This window comes from Monodelphis domestica, chromosome 6, assembly GCF_027887165.1.
Source record: "Monodelphis domestica isolate mMonDom1 chromosome 6, mMonDom1.pri, whole genome shotgun sequence".
NCBI lineage: Eukaryota > Metazoa > Chordata > Mammalia > Didelphimorphia > Didelphidae > Monodelphis > Monodelphis domestica.
Window position 1 is genome coordinate 80,017,558 of NC_077232.1, and position 22,978 is coordinate 80,040,535.

At 56.4% G+C, this 22,978-nt stretch overlaps 1 protein-coding gene and 1 non-coding gene across 4 annotated transcripts in view; both read right to left on the minus strand.

Moving 5' to 3' along the window:
- The window catches only part of MXD4 (MAX dimerization protein 4), a 43,500-nt gene that overhangs the window by 14,806 nt on the left and 5,716 nt on the right, over positions 1-22,978 (minus strand). For all 3 annotated transcript variants that reach the window (XM_001365240.4, XM_056802327.1, XM_056802326.1), the window contains exons 3-4: positions 19,682-19,711; positions 1,980-2,094 (exon numbers count right to left, since the gene is read on the minus strand). In XM_001365240.4, coding sequence (XP_001365277.1) covers positions 1,980-2,094; positions 19,682-19,711 — 145 coding nt within the window. The remainder of the gene's footprint in view (positions 1-1,979; positions 2,095-19,681; positions 19,712-22,978) is intronic.
- Positions 7,009-7,070, minus strand: MIR12367 (microRNA mir-12367). The gene has a single exon (NR_162931.1). It is a non-coding gene; the product is annotated as a microRNA mir-12367 (primary transcript).

Consider the following 22,978-nt stretch of genomic DNA (forward strand, 5'->3'; position numbering starts at 1 on the left):
ATAAAATCCCCACCAACCGAGCTTGGGCTACGCTGGTATCTGTGCCAGGGAAGATCTTGTCCCTGGGAGCAGCGAGGTGGCCTCAGGCCCCCCGGCATGAGGAAGCCTGGAGTTCAAATCCAGATTCAGACACTCCCTAGCTGTGGGACCCTGGCACGTCACTCAGTTTCCTCATCTGCAAAATGATCCAGGGACGGAAATGGCAAGCCACTCCGGTATCTTTGCTAAGAAAACTCTAACTGGGGTCACCAAGAATCGGACACAACAGAAACAATCAGCCACAACTATTCCTTGAGCCCAAGGGCCAGATTTCCCATTTACCCTGACCCCGGCGGCCCGCCGGACATCCCCACCTCGCTGTGTAACGAGCAAGGAGACAGGCCCCAAACCCCAGGCCTCTCCTCCCTGGGCCCTCCCGGCTTCTCCTCTCCAATGACGTCACAGCCCCGGGGCTCCTCTCCCCTTGCTGGCCTTGGAGATCCCCTCACACGGTCTCTCCACTCTATCCTTCACACCTAAAGGCTGTGCGGGCCTGATCACATCACACCTCTGCCCAGAGATCTCCCTCCTCCGCTGGGCCTCTCCAAGGAAATGTCTGGCCTGGCACGGAAGGACCTGCACAGCCTCATTCCAATGAGCCCTGCCAGCCCCAGTGCACGCTATTCCCGTTGGTGTCAATCTCTGCTTCGGTCCTATGGGACAGACTACTTGGGATTGTCCGCCCTCCTCCGGCCCCCTCTTGCCTTTGCCGGGGGCCTTTCCCAATTCTCCAGGCTGAAATCCCTCCCTTCATTCCCCCAGGGCCCATCTGGGGTCCGGCCGGCCTTTCCTGACGTTCCCTCCTCTGGGGCTATCCCGCCAGCTCTCTCCGGATCGTTTGACGAGCGCTATAAGCGTGCATTTCACCACAAGGGGGACGCCGGAAGCCCTTGAGGACCGAGCCCAGTGCCCAGGCCACGTTGCTACGTGATTAGATGGGTGGGGAGGCTGCCTTTACCAAGGCAGACTTCATGCCTGTGTCTATGTTTTATTAAGAGGTGAAAAATAGGTCATCCATGGCTGGGCCCCTTCTGGTGATGGGTCCCTGCTCGGATGGCAGACATCCAGGCCGCCGCCAGGCCCACAGGCAAAGCCCTTGGAGCTTGGCAGGGCCAAGCAGAGCCAGCGGAGCCTTTGGGAATGAAGAATCACTACCTGGCCGACAGGAAGCATTGGTGGGAGAATGGGAGGCCTCGACTGAGGCTAAAACAGGAAGACTAACTCGGAGCAGGACTCTGCAGGACCGCCGATGCAATCCGGGTTTTGAAAAAGGGAGCCTGTCGAGGGTGGCAGGCGAGAGGAAAGACCAGCGTGAGGCCCTCAGGGGCGGCTGGTGGAGTCAAGTCTTTCAGGAAGGGAAATGGCCCATTTCAAGACAAGGAAGCCCTGGTAAGGGAGCCGCTGAGGAAATGGAACATATACAAACTTCCCTTCTGGCGTTCAACTAGTATCCAGATCCTCCCTCTGGGTCCTGAGCCCTCCGGTGATGAGCAAAGAGCTGGAAGAGACCTCGGCTAAGGGCCCAGGAAACCATTCGTGTGAGACCACAGATCAAATTCAGGTTGGACCAACCGACTCCGAGGGCAGCGCTCCCTTCATGCTACATTATGCCACAAACACAGCCTGCCACCAGGCCCGTCGCGACACTCAGCAGACTTGTGCTTTGTTTTTAACTGACCCGCACTAGGTGCAATAGGAGTCTGGGAAAGGGGAGCTCAGCCTGGTCGAGGGAGGCTTCCTAGAGGCGGCGGTTCAGAGTCAGGCTTTCATTGAAGGACCCAGGCTCAGGCAGATCCACCTGGCTGAGCCAAAAACCTTCCACTTGGCTGCCACGAAGGCCCCCCAAGACAGACAAATGTTTTCCAAATGACAGGGCGAAGCACAGAGCCCCAGGAGAGAGGGAGAGGCCACTGCCTCCACCTGCAGAAGTGCTTCCATACCTTGATATGCATCCTGGCTCTTTTCAAAAGGCTGAGGGTCGTGTGGCGGGTGCTGTCTGGCCCCAGGGGCACAAGCTGCTTGAGCTGTTCCAAATACAACCGCAGTTTGGCTCGTCTGAAACAAACCCAAGAGAGGAAGAAGCAATCAGTTCACACTGTTTGGGCCAGCACGCCGTCCCCAAGAAACACCCGATTCATGGGCCCCTCCTGCAATGGCAGCAGGGGATCTGCTCCCCACCCTCTGCCCCAAGAGGGCTCCAGCCCCAACCTTGCCACATCAGGCTGCCCTAGGGAGCGCGTGGCCATGGCCTCCCAGACCAAGAACTGGACGGACTTTGGAGGGAGCTCGTGGTTCTGGAGGCAGAAGGCCTGGGGCTGGCGACTGGCTCTGATAGGGAATGAAGTGGGCTAGGAAAGCCCTCGGGCCTTCAGGCCCCCCTCGAGGCCAGGGCAGGCACATCATGATACATTGTGAGTCGCCTCTGATGCTCCCCGAGAAGCAGAGGGAGTGGCGATCCCTTGCTGGAAGCCCTCTGGAGAGGAGACTCATGGAAGGCCACTGGACCCAGGACGGGAAGACCTGGGTTTGACTAGAAAACCACTCGGGTCCCTTTCAAATCCCCAAATCTATGTGCGCTCCAACTCCCACGCTCACTAACCATGGGACTCCTTTCTAACTAAGCCTTAGTTTATACCTCTATAAAATAAAGAGAGTACTTGGGAGGAATGAGCTCTGTACGTGGGAAAACAGCCCAGAAGCAGGAACAGTTCCTGCTAGGCGTCCTCTAACTTCCACTTGAAGATACCCAGTGACAAGGCCCTCATCACCTCCCCAAGCCAGTCTCCACCACGTTCTCTCCTTGGGTTTCAGATTAGAACTGTGGAATGTCAAGCAAAGGTCCTGAGAGATCTAATCCAGGTTTCCCATTGTATTGTGGGGGAAATCAAGGTAGAGAGACTGTCTAAAATTACATGACACACAAGGGCCAGAGCGGAGATGGGAACCAAGCCTTCGACTCTAGGAGGTACATGAGCCCATCTTCCTGAAAACCATAATCAAGGGCTTATGATGAAGGAAGGGAGCAAAGAAAACCCCTGGCTCCTCTAGCTATGCAGGTGACCTTTTGTCCTTACTCCTGGACTCTCCTTGGGAAACAACTTTCCCAAACTTCCCCCAGGCTCTCAGGTCAGTCAAGCAGAAGGAACCCCAGAGGGCTCCAGCCCCACCCCGGGGCAGAAAGGAGTCCGAAATAGCTTCCTTTTTAAAAATACTTTCATTTCTCTAGAACACATTGGAAATGCATTTTCTGAATCCCATTAGACAAGGGAAATCTAGCCAGATCCATTCTCTTCCCCCTAGCAGAGGGAGGGTGGAGACTATCTGCCCAATATTTCCTCTCCTCTGACAAGACCCCCTGGAGAACACTTCAAGAGTCCCCAGGAGCCCTCTGGGCTGACATCTGGTGCTGGTTACATAAATGGTTACATAAGCCTTGTTTGACTGGATCCTGCCCCACCTCCGAGAGCTACAGGATCCATTCCCACCCTCAGAATTGTAGCATGTGGAGCCAGAAGAGAGTTCAAAGAGCAGCCACTCCCACTGCCCTCATCTTACAGAGTGGGAAACGGAGGCACAGAAACTTGGTCCTGGTTGCCATTCAAATCTGGCCATTCCACTCAACTCTTCTCTTTCTACTACCTCACACCACCTCTGGAAAGGTCGAGTGCTAGTGGGATATGTGGGTCAAATGAGACCAAAACCACCACCACCCACCCACCTACGTATGAAATGCCTTCCGTGTGGAGAAAACCATCCAAAGTGGAAAAGATCAAAGTAATTAAGTAGCAACTAGAACCCCAGACGTTCATCTCTCCTACTCTGGGCAAGGGACTTAGCTTTTCTGGGTTCATCTATAAAATGGGGATGATGCTATTGAACCCTTCTGAAGGCAGGAGCCTGGGCCAGATAATGCCTAAAGAATAGCTGGGCAAAGAGCAAAACTGTAGATTAAGGGCAGCTGGGCTTCAGGTTGGGCTTTTGTGATTTTCAGGGTCCTCAGTACTAGACGGTCTTCCTATCAATGCTCGGGTTCTCTGGGAAGCAGCCAAGAATCACAGCATGCTAGAGCAGGGAAGGCCGTGAGGACAGAGGACACAGGATGTCCAAAGTCAGAGCTGGAAGGGACCTGAGAATGTAGAACAGTGTCAGAACTGGGACGGAGCTCCGGAAGGTGAACAAAGAAGGCCGGGGAATAAGATCTAAGCCCATCTGGAATTTGCCAGGACAGTGAACAAACATTTAATGAGGGCCTACCACAGCCAAGCACTGGGCTAAGCTCCCCATGCCGTGGAGATACAAAGAAGGTCAAAAAACAGGCCCTGTCTTGGGCGACAACATGCTAATGGCTATGTAGAAGCCCGTTATAGATGGGGGAAATGGGAAATCACCACCAGAGGGAAGGCCGCAGAGTTCCAGAGGAACAGGAGAAGCTTTCTGAAGAAGGTGAGACTTTGGCCGAGACTCGAAGGAACCAGGGAATGAGGAGGGAGAGAATTCCGGGCCCGGGGGGTGGGGGAGCTGATGGAAGGCTTTGTGAGGAACAGAGGGGAGGCCCAGGTCCCTGGATCATAGACTATGTGCGAGTAAGCTCTGGGATGACTGCAAAAGGAGGGACCAGGTCGTAAAGTCCAACAGAAGATATCCTATTTAATCTTGGAAATAACAGGGAATAACCGGGGCTTCCTGCATGGAGGCTGGACCTGGAAGGGAGGAAGACCACTTTGGCAGATGAATGGAGGACAGGGTGGAATGGGGAGAGCCTGGAGGTGAGCACCCCCATCCGCAGGCACAGGGGCATCAGGGCCTAGAGCAGGGCAGTGGCAGTGTCAGGGAGAAGAGGGGGCGAGCTCCTTGGGTACAATGGGCACATTTTAGCAAAGGTAGAATATGGGGGGAGGGAGGGCTGTAGCTGCAGGCTGAACTTTAATCCAAGGAAGCAACAGTCTGGCAGTGACAGTGAAGGCTCAACCCTTCCTTCGGACCTGCACGCTATCCACCAGGCAGCAGCACCATCAGGATGGCAAGATGGAAGCCCTGATGCATCCGGAATAGGCCTGGGGGCTCACCTAGTCCAGCCTCTTTATTGGACAAGTAAGAAGACTAAAGTCCAAAGAAGGGCCATGTCCTACCTAAGGTAACCGGCAAAGTCCGCGATTCAAACCCAAGCCTCGGGACAATATTCTTTCTCCTGTCAACACCGGAGGGAGCCAGCACACTCGGGCCTTCTTTCCCCCATCCCCAGTGAGGCGCACGCACAAAAGAATCATTAAACGCCCCCTCGGAAGGGATCTGCTTCCAGAGACGGTGCAAGCTCAGCAGACGATGTCCTGAAGGACTTGGGGTCCTTCCCGTTTCCATGCCCAGGCATGACCCTGACCCCCAGATCCCCAGGAGGCTCGGTGCCCCACCTCCCTGGGTTTGAGGGCCGACTGTGGACAGGTAAGAGCACAAAGGCAACAACGAGATCATTCGCCAGCTGATGCTGGATTAGAAGGAAACAGGAGGCTTCTATCTTGCCCCTGGTTAGAGTGGAAAGGCCACGAAGGCAGGCAGGCGCACAGTCTGTCCAAAATGCCGTCTCTCCCGGGGGCAGGTGATTCACGTGTGTCTCCCATTTCCATCCCACTTCCAATTCCATTCGGCTGGCACTCACCAAGCACCTGCCACGCGCCAGGCCCTGTGCCCGATGCCAGGGGTCCCAGGTCCTGGGCGAGTCGCCGCCGCGCCCCCAACCCTGTCCAAAGGCAGGAGAACAAGCCCCGCCTGGGCTCCCATCCCAGACTCGCTTGTGGCCTCGGGGAGTCAGTCCTCTTGACAGGAGGCAGCAGGTGGACTAGTTGACCCCGCCTGTCGGGAAGGCCTCGGTTCCATGATTCTAAGGAAGTTCTGTGCCCCCAGACTCGCACGCCGGGATTCTATCATTTTCAAGCGTCTGTTCGATGGCTCAGCCGGGAGATACAAGAGGGCAAAAGGCACCTGGAGGAGACAGGAAAGGCAGAAGCGTGCGTCCTCCAACAAGGAGGAAGCCCTTCTGTCCCTGCAAGGGCTGATTTCTGTAGTCGGGGGTTCCTGTGCCCACGCATGGCCTCTCCATGGGCAGAACCTAGACGCATCGGTGGGGTGGGACTTGAGGCGCCCCAGAGAGGCTTCCTCTGACCACCTGCCCAATGGACAGGGCCCAGAGCTCTGGAGGCTCTCCCTGGAAGGATCACTGCTGCACTTATCACCACTTCATTAGGGATTCAACTGGACACGAGTGGGGCGGAAAGGAAGGGAAAGGACACTGGAAGGTAGGGGGACCGTCCTCCCTCACACGGTCTGTCCTAAATTTAGACTTGGCTCGGGCCAAGTACAGTGTGTCCTGCCCGACTGGACAGAGAAGCCTATTGCCCGCCCTTTCATCCTGCCACTTAAGCTGTAAGAGACTCTCGCTCGGGCCTCTCTGGGTCTGTGCCGCTGAGGCTCCCCTGCCAGGCCCCACTCCAGTCCCCCACGCCGTGGTACTGCCCAGATCAGGGTCCCGGGGGCCACGAGACAGAAGGGCCGAACTTTGGAACGCTGGGTCTCTGGCTTGGCAAGATAAGGCTACAGTCAGAGGCAGGAGAAGAAAGGCAAAGAGAAGGGAGAAGGCCAGAGACCGCACCTCCAGCGTCCTGTCCACTACGCCCTCCTCACAGGCCGTTGCCTTCCAAGTCAGGCTCCAACACTCCGCAAGGCCTTCCGCCATCTTTTCCAGCATTATCTCCTCTTACTCCATCACATCCTAGTTCCTGCCTCCTGCCCACCCAAACATGGCAGTGAGCCCCTGCTCTAGACGCCGGTTCTCTACGCACTGGTGGTAGCGCTGCTCCCTCCTTGATGGCTGGCTTTCTCATCTTCTGAAAGCAGGGAGGCCAGTAACGCTTGGAACGTCCCTCTCCCCAGGCTGCTGTGAGAATGAAGCCAGCGGATGAGCACAAAGGTCCCCCAGAAAGGCAGCTCCCAGCATGGAGAAGGCCATCAACTAAGGCTTCTGCATTCAGGGAGCTGGAAAGTGGAAGCCTCATTGCAAATTCGAGCCTGAAACAGAATCCAGTGTAGATCTTTCCTTCCCTCCTGAAGGACAGGGCCTGGCTGCCCTCCGGCTGGGATTCTGGACGGCAGGGGCGGCCCAGGGACCCAAGGAGTGACTGTGGAGAGATCCCGGAAGCCCTGGTGGGCCCAACCCCCTCCAACACGTGGCAGCCGAGAACCGGCCAAACCCTTCTTGGTGGCAATGACTTCTCCAACGAGAGGCAGAGGCTCTGAAAGTGGACAGTCTCCTCCCCATCTCCACTCCCAGAGAGCCTCCCAGTGGCGTCACAGCACTTTTCCCTTTTATGTCTGCTTCTTTCTCCCAGAGGAGGTTTCTGGGTTATCTCCTGTGCTGTCCCTGCTGGGAGCCCCCACCCAAGATTAGCCAGTGGCCATAGTACATGAAGCTACACTGCCTTCTAGCCTCCACGGATGGGATGCCAGACGAAGCTGGTGGATCTCACTGTCACCCTCAACGGGCCTATTACACAACTCATACAACCTGATTAGTACAGTAGAAAAGACCTAGCTCTGGAGTCAGAGATCCTGAGTTCAAATCCTGGCCTTATCATTTAATGGGCTGAATGAACCCAATCAAGTCCCTTTACTAGTCTGGACCTCCATCTCCTTATCTGCAAAATGGGAAGGTGGACTAAGATGACCCAGAGGTCCTTTCCAGCTCTCGATCCAGGAGGCTGGAGTCTGCATGAAAATCCTTTCATCTATTTTTGATGTGCACCCTACAGTTTAATTTTTTATCTGTAAATAGCCATTCCACTTGACCACCTCTATTCTCCAGCTCCTCCCCTCTCTCAACAGATGGATGACTTCCTCTCATATTAAGAAGAGGTATTTTGGGAGAGGAGATGACTTCTAAAATCGTCCTAACTTTGGCATTCCATGATGTTAGAAGATTAAGGCCATCGAACGTGAATTTTCTCATCTTCCTCCATGCCCCAGATCCTCTGCCTCACCCACCTTCCCTTCTTTCCTTGTGGTCTCAGAATGGTGATGACCCTTTTCCCTCCCACTTGTCCCTTTCATCCCACAAAAAGCACTTCAAGGATTTAAATTCAATCCAACTAAAACACACCTTAAACATTTACAGTTTGCCAGGAACTGATGATGAGACAAAAACAAAGAGATCATAGAACATGGAAGAGCTAACATCCACCCAATCGGCCGAGATGTAGTGATTCAGCACCAACAATTAAACAAGTCTCTTCCTTCAAAGAACTTACATTTTCCTGGGGGAGATAACGAACACACCTCTTCTTCTATTTTTATAATGAATCAGAATAATCTTGGGAGTAGGCGCAGGCCCAAGAACGAAGGAGTCTGGGAAGGAGGAGAGAGCGAACACTCTCCGGCATGAGGTACGCGTTGCACAAAAGTGTGGGGGGAAGAAAGGGCGTTCCTAAATGTGAGAAACCCAGAAAAAGCCAGTTTGCCTGGATGCCAGAGCTCAAGAAAGCGAAGCACGGTGATGTGGGGCCAAACTAGAGAGGCGTTAGGGCCAGGGGTACAGGAAGAAGGGAGCCATGGGCACGCCCTCATCCCATCCCTCAGTCACCTCCTCTCGCGTCTCTCATCTCTCCCCACTGTGACAAGGAAATCACTTTAAAAGACTGATATATTTTAATTTAAGGTCGCCAAGGAATTCAGCTATGTAATTCCTAAATGAAAACTCAAGTCAGCAGTCAACCTTTTATGGAGTTTAATTACAAACAGGAGGAAGAAAGGTATTAGAGAGATAGAGAGAGAGAGGGAGAGAGAAAGGGGAGAGAAGGGAATAGGGCTTAAATACCCCTTCTGTTTAGGCTGGGCCAAAAGGCCCAAGCCCTTAGATAGCTGAGGCAAAGAAAAGAGATCAGTCCCTATCACTCACGTGACCAAAATGGAGAAACAGTCTCAGGGGCCTCCACCTCCAGCTTCCTTCAGAGCAAGCTTCTCAGAGCACAACCTCTCAGAGCAAAACCTCTCCAACCAACAATCCCCAGTCCTCAGACACCCCCCCCCCCCCCCCCCCCCGCTATCTTTAAGGAAAACATCCAAGTTCCCTCCCCTCAGTTCTCACATCTACCAATCACTGTCCATGTCTTCCCTGTGCCAATGGTGGCTCTAGCTTAACCCAGGACCGCCCAGAGGTCTGTGGCTTTGCACATGTCTGTTGAAGGTCATATTCTCAAATAATTAAATCTTGATCCTTTGCTGCAGCCCTTCCTAAATCCTGTTACCCTGAGTAGGGTGGAGATTGGAATAATTAAATTTTGATCTATGCTGCAGCCCTTTCCATTGTTCAGCAAAAGGTTTCTGTCCTAAAGTAATCTTAAGAAGGGAGGAGGAGGAACCTCCCTTGCCAATGGGGTTCACATTCCAATAGAGTTCCCACTATCAGTATGAAATTCCCTACAAGCATGAAATTTCCCAATGGTGAAATTTCCAACATTTATAAGTCTAAGAAATTTTAAGGTTTACACCACCAAAGCCCCTTCACTCTGCACCTAGCAGCACGCCTAGTCTTCCCTAGAGCATGACCAACGAAGACAGCTCGCATTCTAAAGACGTCTTCATCGCCAGCCTGAGCCTGGCTTAGCCAGAAAGAAGAGGGAGGGAATGCTCACCGACCCACAGTCGCAGCGAACCAGGGCTCAGAGCCAAGCCTCTGCTCCAGGACCCCATGACCGAGGACACCACAGGTCCCCCCCTCCCAATCCCCTCGGGGCCAGGGCCTTCAGAAGGCAGTGAGAAGGAGCCTGGAAGCCAGCTAGTCCAATGGCCTCCTTTTACACGTGAGAATGTGGAAGGCCTGGATGGTGGGGGAGGACTGGGGGAGCCTGGGCTCACCCCCAGACAGCCTGAAGGCAAATCTGGTGCTCTTAGAAAAAAAGGTGCCGGGGGCGACTCCTCAGGCCCTCCACCTGTAAACAGGGATGCAGAAGGTGGCAGAGAAGACTCACACAGACTTGGAAGCTGCCGCTCTGACCCAACTCTATTCTAGTTTGCCTCTTTAGCAGCCATAGTCTCCTCCTGCAGCCAGTTTCTGTGGCTCTTTAGCTACTGTCTTGGAATGCATACTAAGTATTGGCTCCAAGGCAGAAGAGCGATAAGGGCTAGGCAATGGGGGTTAAGTGACTTGCCCAGGGTCACACAACTGGGAAGTGTCTAAGGCCAGATTTGAACCCAGGACCTTGTGTCTCTGAGCTTGGCTCTCAATCCTTGGAGCCACCCAGCTGCCCCAATAGGGTCCTTATTTAAAACCACAAGCAATCTCATCTTCTCTCTCCCCTCTCTGGGAGACACAGGGTTTAGGGATCATTCTCCCCATTTCACAGATCAGGAAACAGAGGCACAGAGAGGGGTAGAGCTCCTTCCAGGTCACACAGATAGTAAGTGGCAGAGCCAGGATTTAAATTGGAGTCTTCTGACTTTCAAGTTGGCTGTTTCCCCAAACCCTGCCGGCCTCAGGGAACAAAGAGCGGGGTGACCGCGTTGCCCAGGACAAGGGAGCAAGGACAGGGCCCTTCCTCCCGACTCACCATGGCTTTCTGAGCGAATTCAAATCCGTCCTTCTCTCAGTGCTTTCTGGAAGCACTCTGGGGGGGCACCTTTGGGGACCTGCGTCTCAGCCACGTGGGTCCCAGAAACAGAAAGACGGTGTAGTGGGCTCAGGAAGCACAGGCCCAAGTGCTTACTCCCTGGGGCTGCTCCATGGGCAGCGTCCAGGGCCAACGATTGGCAAGGACTCCTTGGGGGCACGACATTTAGGAGAAGGGAAGCTTCATCTTCTGGCCGTCCCGTCTCGGCGCCCTCTGGGCTCACCCTTTCGTCACTCCTGATCCAGTCCGGAATCGGCACCGTCTTCTGGGCTTGGACAGCGTCGGGGAGCCTCGGAACCCTTCCTTCCTCCTTCCCATGCCGAGGGAGTCAGAGGGCTCGGAGGGCAGCCAGGGCCTCCGTACCTGAACGGGCATCTCCCCGAGACATCCCCAGCCTCTACTCGAACATCTCCAGGGACAGGGACCTCCCTCCCTCCTCTGGGCTTCTGGCCATCGAGAAGGGGAGGAGGCTTCGTGCCCTGAAACTCTGCCGCTGAGCTCTGCCCTCCCACTCGCTCCGCCGGCCTCGGCGTAGCCAAAGAACTTCCACCTGCGCCCAGACGTTCGGCCCAGGGAGGGCTCGGGACGAGGGCCCAGCCAGCCACACCCAGGAACCCGGGAGGGCAGGGAAGCCGGGCAGCTCCCCTCCCTGAGCCTCCACTGCCACCTCTACAAGACCGAGGGGGTCCTGGCGCAGGGACTACCTCCATCCTAGAGTCACAGGGAAGACAATGCTGTGGACGAGGCCAGGCCGGGAGAGAGGGCCGAGCCACTGCTGTGCCCGGCCCAGGGCCGCGCGGTTCCCAAAGGCGCAACCTCCCTTTCGCTTCCAGCCACTGAAGAGAAGCCAAACCCAAGAGGCTGACCGAGCCAGACGATCAGACACCCACCGCCATGCCTACACAAATGAGGAATTCGAGTGCTCTAAAGGGGCTGAACAGAAGGTCTGACCAGCCAAGGGGAATCCAGGAAGGCTTCCCAAAGGAGGTGGTATTTAAAGGTAGAATTCTGTAGCAGAAGGAGGGATGGTAGGCAGGCACAGGGTGTTCATTATTAGGCAAATGACCTCTCCTTTCTCAGCCCAGTGTTTTCATCTATAAAATGGGCATGAAATGGATGAGGGAAATACTTTGAAAACCTTAAAAAGCTAGATAAATTTGAATTATTCCCGTTTGTGATCACTTGAACCAATCAGCGCCTTTGGCCCCTCAAAGATGCAAGGGTTCCCCAGTCCCCTCAGGCGCTGTGTCCCAGGCTAAGGCCCAGGAGAGTCCTGGGGTCCTACTTTGGACAGGACAAACCACGGTTACAAAAACAAATAAAGGATGTAGGCTCCGATCTGGGGAGCTTCCTGGTGAAGGCAGAGACTGGCAGGCACCCCTCTGAAGGATGGGGAGCAGGCAAAGCGCAGGTGGCCCAAAGGGTCTCGGGTTCCACTCCACTCCTCAGGAGCCCAGGAGAATGGAAAGAAAAATGGAATTGGAGTCGGGGAACCTGGGGGAAGCACATGTTTGCTGCTGGGTAACCTGGGGAAACAACTTGCACCCTTCCTTGGCCGTGGGGTCTGGATAAGCAGCAGCCTGCTCCACGCTTTTTGCTTTCTTTTAATGCCGGTGAGTGGGAGGGCGCCTTAGCTAAGGGCTTAGAAACACTTCAGAAGCTTCTCTGAGAGTTTCCATCTCCTTATCTATAAAATGAGAAGACTAATCGTTGCGCCATTCCCCTCACAGGATGGTGAGCACTGTGTAAATCTTAAAAGCCTGAAAAAATGGGGGGCTATTCGATGAGGAAAGGGTGAGCTTTACTGAGGCATTGAACGTCCATCTGTGTCTGGTATATTCCTGGGGCTTAATACTTACTGATCAACTGAATATTGGTTCTGACTTTCATCATTAAGGGCAGGTAGTGAGCCTCCTGTCCCGGGAAGTTCTCAAGGAGGAGGCTGAATGACTTGCCTTGCTTCTGTCGAGGAGGTTATAAGAGATTCCTATACAAGGAGAGTCCAGAGTGGGTCCTCTCTAAGGGCCTTTGCCCAGGGGTTCTGGACTGATCATTTTGTTCCTTAACCTAAGAAAATCCTGGGCAGGGTTTGACTTCAGCAGGCCAAGGAAGCAGACCGAAGGAAACTGGATTCCTCCAGGAAGAGCGGCATGGCTGGAGGTAGTCACCAAGGCCTGGGAGAGAGGACCGAGCCGGTTTCTAAAAGCTTGCAAATCTCCAGGACAGCTCCCAGGGGTGGGAAAACCGAGGACCCCGAGGGGACGGGCCCTGCCCAGGCTCGCGGCCACGGGCCTAGCGCGGCTTTGCTCACAAGCGCCCCGAGAAGCAGCTGGCAGCGCCCTCCTATCCACTGCGCCCGGGAGGACCCCGAGCCCACGGGCTCTTCCCACCACAACAAAGCCACCCAACTCCCTGTGGCGGACCCTCCAGCCCCGAGCTTTGGGGAGAGGCGCGTCCTCACGCCCTGCCCTCCCCCGCTGGGGCAGGCTGCCCAGGGGCCGCAGTCACTCCCGCTTGGCCAGAGGTCAGGCCCGCAACACCAACAATTTAAGGAAATACCTCGAAAGGCAGAGCCCGTTCTGCGCGCGTGGGCGTGGGCATGCGCAGGAGCCAGGAGGGGGAGGGCCGGAGGGAGCGGAGAACGGAGGGTGGGCGCTCTGGGAAAAGGCTGGGTTTCTCCCAGGACGCAGAGGCCCGGATGGGCCGCTCCAGAGGGGAAGCATTGCTAGAAGGCAATCTGGTTTAAGTCCCTCGCTGGGCAGTCTGGAGACGGGAATTCAAGCTGTCGCCAACTGGCTGGGTGCTTCCTTGGGGGACGAGGGGCTCCGGGGAGGCGGCCTGGCAGGGCTGACACCGGGTTCTAAGATCCCCCCCCCCCCCTCCCCCCGGTTCCGAGGGTCCGTGGTCTAAGGGCCTTTACGGCTGGGAAGCAGGGAGAGCTCACGGAAAGCCAGCCTGAGACGCTGGAGCGACGGCTCTAGAACCTAGAAAACCTGGGGCCTGGGGCCCCAGGACAGGCCTTGGGGACAGGACGGCGCTCACCCTCCGCTTCCCCTCCCACTCACTGCAGGGATGAGGAGGTTACTTGTGGCTGGACAGCGTGGAGGCTCCGGGGGAGGGGGGGAGCCCTCCCTCCCGGCACTCTCGGGGCTCAGGCTGAGTTTTCCTAGGAAAGCCTGCCCAGGCTCCCGGCCTCCGCAGCCAGCCCAGCCGGCAGGGGGGAGGCTAGCACTGGCTGCGGAGTGGTGAAGGGGGCTGGGAGCCATGTCCCTTGCCCAAGGTCACGTGGCTCTAAGTCCTCGAGCCAAGACTGGAGGCCGGGCTCCAGCTCAGGTCCTCTTTCCCTTCCGGCCCGCATGCCTAGTGCCCAGCAGGTGTTGCCGTGAAGGCTTATTAACGGGAAGGACATTTTTCAGGACATGGTGGACTGGGGCGAGGCTCAGCTCGTGGAGGCACCCCCCGCACCTCCGGCCCAGGAGCCCCCTTGAGAAGGATGCCCTCCCCGGGGCTGCGAGGGGACCCTGCCCATCCTTCACAAGACAGCCCCAGCACCCCCTCCTCTAGTTCTGCCACTGCCTGGACCATCCCCTGGACACTTGCCCAGGAATAAATATAAATATCACCGAGCCAAAGTCGATTTCTGCGCTGGGCTCCCTCCCCAAGGCATCCCCCTCTCTGTTCCCATCCTAGGAACTCTGTCCCCAAAAGCGGATGAGGGCAGAGCCGGCCCACAGGAACAAGGCTTGCCTGCTAAGCCCATCTTAGTTTCCTCCTAAAATGGGAACAGAGGACTTGCACACTTCTTTCGGGGTTGTTTTGAGGAAAAGGCTTATTTAGCCTAAGGGGCCACGGCCAGGGCCCTTGTCCTCCCAGGTCCCAAACTGCCTGGCCCAGGGCCCCCGGGGTAACGGGGCTCACTTCCTGCCCTCTCAGCCCCCAGGAGACAGTGGACCGGAAGGCTCCCTGAGGAAGCGTGATCTTGGCCGAAGCACAGAGCTGCAGGGGGACAGGGAACACAGAGCCCTGCTCCAGTGTCTGCCCCTTCCCAGGTGGCCCTCTGTTCTGAAGCCCATGTCCCCAGCTCACGCTCTGCCCTATGAGGCCCTCTCCCCGGAGCCTCCCCTTCCAGGAAGCACAAGTCCAGAACTGTGTGTTCTGGCCCCACCTAGGGCCTGCAGGGACCCGGCCGGCCGGCAGGCAGCTGGCTGTCCCTTTGACCCCAGACAGTACTAAACACCTGCGGGGAGGAGGGAGGAAGATGTCTGCTTCCTCCCAAGGAACCAGGACCGCATGGCTCAGAGGGGGAGAGAGGTGGGATGGGCAGGCCTTAGGGGGTGACTGGGAAATGGGCACACTTCCCTACCATCGATGACCACCATCAACATTCTTATCACAGGTCTGAGAGGGGAAAGGGACCCCGGAGGGAAGCTGTCAACCTTTCTCGTTTTTTAAATTTTAATTTAATCCTATTTCAATATAATTAGTTTCCACCATAATCCTATGGGTTTTATTTTACAAAGCATGGCTCTAGAAAGGCTCCACTGGCTTCAAATTGCCAAAAAGATTCACAACACACAAACAGGCAAAGAACCCCCGTTCTAGTTCTCGTCCTTCATTTAAAGAGGAGGTGGCGGAGGCCCAGGGTCACCCACCCAGGGGTCTCCTGACTCACTCCTGGGATCTTTCCATGACTAGCCACAATGATAAGGACTTACCCTTCTCCAGTGCTTTCTGCTTTCTTTGACAGATCCTGGAGGGAGCAATCCCAGGATGGTTCTCTCCATTTTACAGAAGAGAATCCTGGGGCTCCAGGGTGGGCAAGGGCTTGGCCAGGGTCCCTCAGGAAGAATGGGCAGAGCCAGGCTCTAACCGAAGGCGCCGATGCCAGGCCCACCATTCTTCCCCTTACAGGATAAGCTTGCCTTCCCCAAAGCAGGTCGGAGCCTGTTTTATGCCCTGGAGAGTCCCTCCTCAAGCACTCCCCCTTTCATGAAATCCTAGAATGTCCCAGCTGTGAGCAGGAGGGAGGGAGGGCTGGCCCTGAGAGCAGCCCTTCAGTCCCGGAACCTGACCACAGGGACACAGAGACCAGGTACACCGGTCAGCTGAGGAAGCCCAAGGAGGAAAGGGCTGCTACTGTTCCGGAGCTCCCAGAGCGTGTCAGCAGCAAAGCCAGGCCTCTCAGCTCTCACGGCACGCGTACTAGTCACGCTGCTTCTCCTTTTCAGGGCTGCAAAAACCCCCATAAGCACTGAAACAAGCCATCTTTCATTCCCACCATCCTCCCTCCCCCGACTTTGGAACTACAGGAGCTCCCCAAAGGGGGGAAACTCCCATTAGGGAAGAGTTTCTGGGCACGCTGTGATTTTGGTTTAAATGCCCAAGAGGGATGCTCACTATAAAAACCTGCATCATGCGCAATGCTCTATTTAGAGTCAGAGTACCTGGGAAGGCGCCTGGGAGGGATCAAGTCCCAGGTGCCCAAGTACCGGAGTGGGCATCTTCTACGAGTCATTGTCTAGCTTCCACTTCAAGGCCTCCATCAATGGGGCAGTCATTACCCACTTAGGCATTCATTCTGCATTGGGATCCCTCTAAGGAGGATCCTATTTCTCCTTATAGGGGACTCTTTGCAGCTTCCTCCCAGGAAGCCTCACTCTACCCTTTTCTGCCCAGCCATAAGAGCACCGTCTCCCCGCCGGTCATGGCTCTTTCCCTACTCCATCTTCTTCACCCAGGGCCCCGGAGAGGCGTCCAAAGACCTGCATGTGCAGCTATTACCCCCACCCTCATGATGGTGGGCCTCAGTCTTTTCATCTGTAAAATGACAGGGTGGGTGGCACTAGAGGATGCCTAAGGTCCCTTCCAGTTGGGGTTCCTAGGGTCCCATCCACAGGATATGGCTCCTGCCCTCTGGAAAAGGGGAAGGAGACCACACACAAGTCCAATACTGTGGAGAGTAGGGGAAGCCCATAGAGGGAAGGAGAGATCGTTTTTCAGTGGAGAGGGACAAAGAAAAGAATCTTGGAGCTGCGAGGAATCTCAGAGACCATGAAGAGATTTCTTCTGGTTTCAGAAAAGAAGACGACTAGAGAGGGAAGAGGGTGTAGACTCTGCCAACTGGAGGCCACTCCGTCTGATTTTGGATTTCTGGTAAAGTTCTAGAACCTATGAGCAAAGATCCACGAGGAAATACCTAGACATGGACGTGGCGATTCAAAAAAGAGAACTGGTACAGCTTCCTCGAGCACAAGCCACACCAGGCCGGGTCTTTCCCTTTCCCTTTCCCTGCCAGTCACCAGCCCAACAGAGGAGAAGTGTGGCGGGTCTGTTTGACTTTAGCCCCTGAGCAAAGCTTTTGACAAAGGCCTTCCTTTTGGAGGCAGGTGGGGAGAGGTGGGCCAGTGTGTCTGGGCACTGGCAGGGGGCTCCGTGGCCAGTTCCCGAGTCACCATCCATGGCTGAAAGGAAGTTTTTAGTGAAGAGCTCCAGAGATCTGTGACTGCTGTGGTGCTACTGGAGACGGAAGAAGCCAGGGGCCATCAAGCTCTGAGGACGGGCCAACAACGCCCGCCACGCCATAGTCAGGATTCAAAAAGAGCGAAATCCACTAAGTAACAGGAAGCAATGGGAAGTCTTACACGGGTTCCAAAAAACCAGCTTTATGAGAATAAAGCCGCGTGCTTTCAAAGGATGTGGGCTTTTGAGTGCCTCTCAAGTGCAATGGACTGAGGCAGGCAAAAAGGCTAACGCAACCTTGGGCAAGACAAGGGAGGTGGTGGGCACACTCCGATCGGCCCACATCCCTAGCAGGCTTTTCTGTCCTGGGTGCTAACAAGTGACTGGTGGACATCGATGCCCCCCAATCAAGAATCAATGAAAAGCTGAAGAAGTCCAAAAATGGAGTTTGGGGGCTGGCTCTGTGGCCCCTTCTAGGTAATCTCGGGCAAGTCATTTAACTTTTCGATTAAACTTCTGAGCCTCTTTCCTCGTTTAAAAGTGAGGGTTAATACTTGTCCCATCTCATAGGGGTTATGGAGAAGAAACCTCAAAGAGTCACAATTTCTCCCGAGTGGGTCAAAAATAGAACAGTTTCTCCTCCAAGCCTTAGTAGATGGTTTCATGACCTGCTGTTCAAATAAGTCCACCTTGCACACAAGTGTACGTGGCACAGTCTGGGGCTGGGGCATAACAGAGATCTGGGCACCGTTACAGCCTGGGGGTCTGGGCCTCCTTTTTCCCATCTCTAAGACGGTGGGGAGAAAGACTGAAGGGAATGATCTCCAAGTTCCCACCCCGCTTTAAACCCCAAGATGGTAGGCAATAAGTACAATTTAGGGTTCAAATCCCAACTTCTGTACTCATTGGCTGTGTAATCCTGGGAAAGGTATTTAAATTCTCTGGGACTCCATCTCTTCCCCTGTGAAATGGAGATAACAAAACTTGCATTGATCCTCCCTAGTAGGGCTGCAGCCAGAGTTCTCGTCATAGCCCCTGGCCATTTGTGGCCACCACTGTCTCTTGGCATCCCTTCCTTCTTATGAAAGGCCTTTCTGGATTGCACTAGCTGAGGGGGTCTGCCTTCCAAAACTGCCTTGTCCGTTTGTCCTTTGCCCTATATGGCGTATACGAAATTGCAGGTGAGAGGCAGAAAGATCTGAGTTCAAGTCCCACCTCCCTCATCTACCAGCCTGGTAACCCTAAGCAAACCTGGAACTTTCTCAGTTCACCCAGGCCCTTCTTTAGAGCTCTAACTCACCAAGGGCTCTCCTCCAGATGAAGTTCCTCCTAGAAAGGCTTCCTCTGCTGATGAAACCACTGACATGCTCAAATCCAACAAACCCCATCTTGGATGGATCCAGAAGAAGGGAAGCTACTAGAGGGCAGGAGCCCTGCACGTCTCTCGTGGCACCCCAGCTCCCAGCACAGTCTATCGTGGCACCCCAGCTCCCAGCACACGTCTCTCGTGGCACCCCAGCTCCCAGCACACGTCTCTCGTGGCACCCCAGCTCCCAGCACACGTCTCTCGTGGCACCCCAGCTCCCAGCACACGTCTATCGTGGCACCCCAGCTCCCAGCACACATCTATCGTGGCACCCCAGCTCTCAGCACAGTCTCTCGTGGCACCCCAGCTCCCAGCACACGTCTCTCGTGGCACCCCAGCTCCCAGCACACGTCTATCGTGGCACCCCAGCTCTCAGCACAGTCTCTCGTGGCACCCCAGCTCCCAGCACACGTCTATCGTGGCACCCCAGCTCTCAGCACAGTCTCTCGTGGCACCCCAGCTCCCAGCACACGTCTATCGTGGCACCCCAGCTCCCAGCACACGTCTATCGTGGCACCCCAGCTCCCAGCACACGTCTCTCGTGGCACCCCAGCTCCCAGCACACGTCTATCGTGGCACCCCAGCTCTCAGCACACGTCTCTCGTGGCACCCCAGCTCCCAGCACACGTCTCTCGTGGCACCCCAGCTCCCAGCACACGCCTGACTCACAGTGGCCGCTTCACAGATCTCTGGCTCCTGCCTGCCTGCCTGCAGCCTTTCTGGGTGGCTAGGACCTGGCAGTCTCAGCAAGTCCGGGAGCCCAGCCCCTCTCCTCGCGGCACAAGGGCCCTCTCGCCCTGGCACCCCGGGATCTCCAGACTCCGCCCTCTCAAACCCTGGGGAGCCCACCAGCCCAGCCCAGAGCCCCGGGCCCCTCTTCTCTCCGATGGAAGCAGTCACTTTCCCACCGCCTTCCCCCTCCGAAAAAGCCCGACTTCCCTACAAACACGTACACAGACACAGCCTTAAAAAAAGGCAGCAGCCGCTGGGGGAGGGCTGGGCAGAAGGAGAAACCTGACAGGACGGCCTCCTCCAGAGCCAGGCTAGCCCAGAGGCGGGATGGAAGGCCCCGCGAGCCTACATCGGGACAGACGGACAGAGAGAAATCTGGGGAGAGGAAAGCCATTCCAGAGCACAGTTAAACAAATAACGCTGGGGCACTTACCTATGCTTTTCTAGCTCGTTGTGTGAAGACCTGTCCAGAGAAAAACAAACAGAAGGGAGAAGTAAGTCCCCTGCTCCGTGGAGAACCCTCAACAAACCCACCGTGCGTCTGGGGGGGGGCCTGGGAGAAGGCCCGGGTGCCCCCGAGGGGGCAGAGCGGAGCTGCCACAAACCGTCCAGCTCCCACTTCCCTACGGAAGTCAGCTTTCACGCTGGCAGGCAGGGATCCTGAACCCAGCTTGGCATCCCACCCGCGCCACGTGGCCAAGCTCCCGGAGCCTTGGTGTCCTCCCCCCAGGGCTGCGTCTTGGGCAGGATGCGGCCTCCCCATCTACCAAAAGATGCTTATACTCTTCTCCCTCCCGGATGGATCAAGGTGAGTCAAAAGAAATCAGCATTCGGGTCAAAAGAGGCGAGTTCGAATGCTGACTGTTCCGTCCTCCCTGTGACCTTAGGCACAGGGTGTCAGTTTCCTCTTCTGTAAAATGACAGGGTTAGGACGATGGCCTGAAGGGCCCTTCTAAGTTCTGGGGCCAGGAGCCTAGGAAGGCACCTTCTCCGAGAGGCTCTCTGTACTCCGGGCTCTGCAGAGAACAGGCTTGTTGACTGAAAAACTTCCAAGTGCGATGTGAGATGGAAAGACCATCGACTCAGCTATCATAAGAGGAATAATCCCTCGTCCAGGTGGGACTCGGAGCCCCTCTGGCACGGCCCCAGGGAGGGGCGGCCACCTCCGCTCCCCTTTCCAGGCCCTGACCCGAGGGGGCCTCGGCCAACGCTTCCTTCTCTCACAGGACTCACAAGAACAAGGTCTGAGCATGTCTGTCTGATCCTCCATGAAAGGGACTCCTTGAGGCCGGGAGCAGCACCCCCTATACAACGGATGCCTAATCCATGCTCGCTACCATCCTGGCTCCTGATGGCAAAAACCAGCTCCCGGGCCTACCACGCAGGGCCCTTCACCGGGCTCTCCTCCGGCCGGGGTACACCCCCAACCCCTGCGGGCTCCTCTGGTCCTCAAGCACCTGGGCTCCATCCGACACAGTTCTTTTGCCGTTCTCCTGCCTGACATGCCTCCTTTCCAAGATTGTTCTGGCCTTCAGGGACCCACTCAGACCCCGCTTCCTCCAGGAAGCCTTCTGAACGAGGGCCAATCCGCAGGAATTTCCCGTCTCCATTTTCCTGGAGTCGTCCTCCAGGCTCAGGTGCTGGGAGCCAGCGGCGGCCTCTTCTCTGAGGACGGAGAGGGGGTGCCCGCTCTCATGTCCACTTTCCCTCATCCAGCCCCGCTCTGCTGCCCCAATCCCGGCCACCTCGGGCCGCTCCCTGGGCAGGCCCTTCCAAAGGCGACCACGGCTAGCCGAGGTCAGCCAAACGCAGCATCCATGTTTGGGGAGAGGGGGCGTAGCCTCTCACAGGTCACGTGGTGCGACGGTCAGACGGACACGGGTCTCGATCCATGACACGTGTACAACCCAGCAGAACTGTGTGCCGGCGGGGGGGGGGAAGACCATGCAGCTTGTAACCATGGAAAAACATTCTAAACGAACGGATTCAATAAAACTTTTCAATTAAAAAAAAAGAAAGAAAGCCCCCGAGCCCTCCTCTCCCAGCGGAAGGGTGGCCAGCTGCAGGGGCGGAGGGCTGCCTGTGCCGGCAGGCAGGAGAGACCTGAGGTCTCGCTTGCTAGCCGTGCCCACCTCGCAGGGTCCCTGGGGAGACGCCTGGCAGGCTCGGAGTCCTAGGGGCGTCAGCGAGCCGGGCTTTCTTTTTGAGTCCTTGTTCGTCCCTGTTTGGGCACAAAGGAGGCTGGCGGGGTGGGAGGGGAATGTCTGTAAATAAGGGACGTGAAAATTAAAGACGTCTCAATTAAAGCATCGAGAGCCGCTGCAGCAAAGAACAGGCTCCGCCTCCCGCAGGACGTGTGAGCCATGAGCATTGACTGAGCGGGTGGAAAGCGGCCTCTGTCCAACAAGGGCCACAGCCCGTGTACTCCCCGGCTCCCAGGCTGCAGGCCCAGGGTGGCCCCCGCCTAGCCTCAGGAGGGAGGGAGGAACGGCTGCCAAGAAGCCGCACACCAAGCATGGGCCACACCAAAAGTATTGGGAGGCTCCTGGGGCGGAGGGGGTCAGGAAAGCTTCCTGGAGGAGGCGACGCTGGCGCTGCGTGCTGAAGGCGAGGAAGAACTTCAGGGGGTCAACAGGAAATGAGAGGGTCATGATGGGACAACGGCGGCGGCAATTTTCATCTGATTTCCCTGCCTAAACAGCTCCATCCTAAGGCTGGGGAATCCGACACCTCCCTGGGCACGCACAGGCCCCCAGCCAAGCCTGTTCCTATCCCAGACCGTTTCTCCTTCCTGAAGAAGTATGATGGAAAAGGAGGCAGCACTATTTGAAGAGAGCTGGAAGGGATGGATCACGGAGCTCTTCACACAGAGGGAAACTGAGGCCCAAAGGGGGAGCTGGAGCAGGATCATGGGGGTAGGCCCACGGCTCTCTGCAGGGCCGGCGTGTCCGTGGGAAGCCAGCTTAGCACGCAGTAGGCACGTCTCCACAAAGGCTTCCTCCGCAGGATGCTGCCTTCCGGGGGCCCCAGAACCGGCCAGGTCGGGCTGAGGGCAGGGGGCCGAGGGAGGAAGGGCCTCGCAGGCCGGGCCAGGGCTTCGAACCCGTGCCCTGGGCGGCAAGCCCGCTGCCCTGCCTCATCCCTGAAGGGGCTTCGGGGCTCCAAGCCATGGTGCAGGCACGTGGGCTCGGAAGGAGAATGGCTGGAGTCCCACCCAGGAGACCTTGGCAAAGTCCCTCCTCTTTCTCGGGGCCTGTTTCCGGGTCCACAACGTCCGGGCGGACATTGTGGGCGGCATCGGGGTGGCTCAGCGGCTAGGCCGGGCGTCCTCTGGGCCTTCCCTCCAGGCCTTTGCTGAAAAGCGAAGCCTAAAGGAGGGGGAGGAGGGCCAGCCACGGTGACGTGGGTCCGGAAGCAGGACTGACCACTGGAGTTATCTACCCGCTGCAGAAGCAGCGCCTTATCACAACTCACTCGGCGGCAGCGTCTTGAGAAGCGACTCGCTCTACTCCCCACTGGGGTCCAGCCTCGCCTGCCTGCTTGCCCTCCCCCGCCTGAACCAACAGGCACAACTCCGGTCTCTTTCTAGGATGCTTTCAGAGCCCCATCGTCAGAGTAGCGCCTCCGGGTGGGCGATACACCCCGTTTTACAGCCGGGGACACCGAGGCCGGGGGGTTCAGGGCACTGCCAGGGAAGCACTGCGAGAGATGGGACGGGTTGGATTTGCAG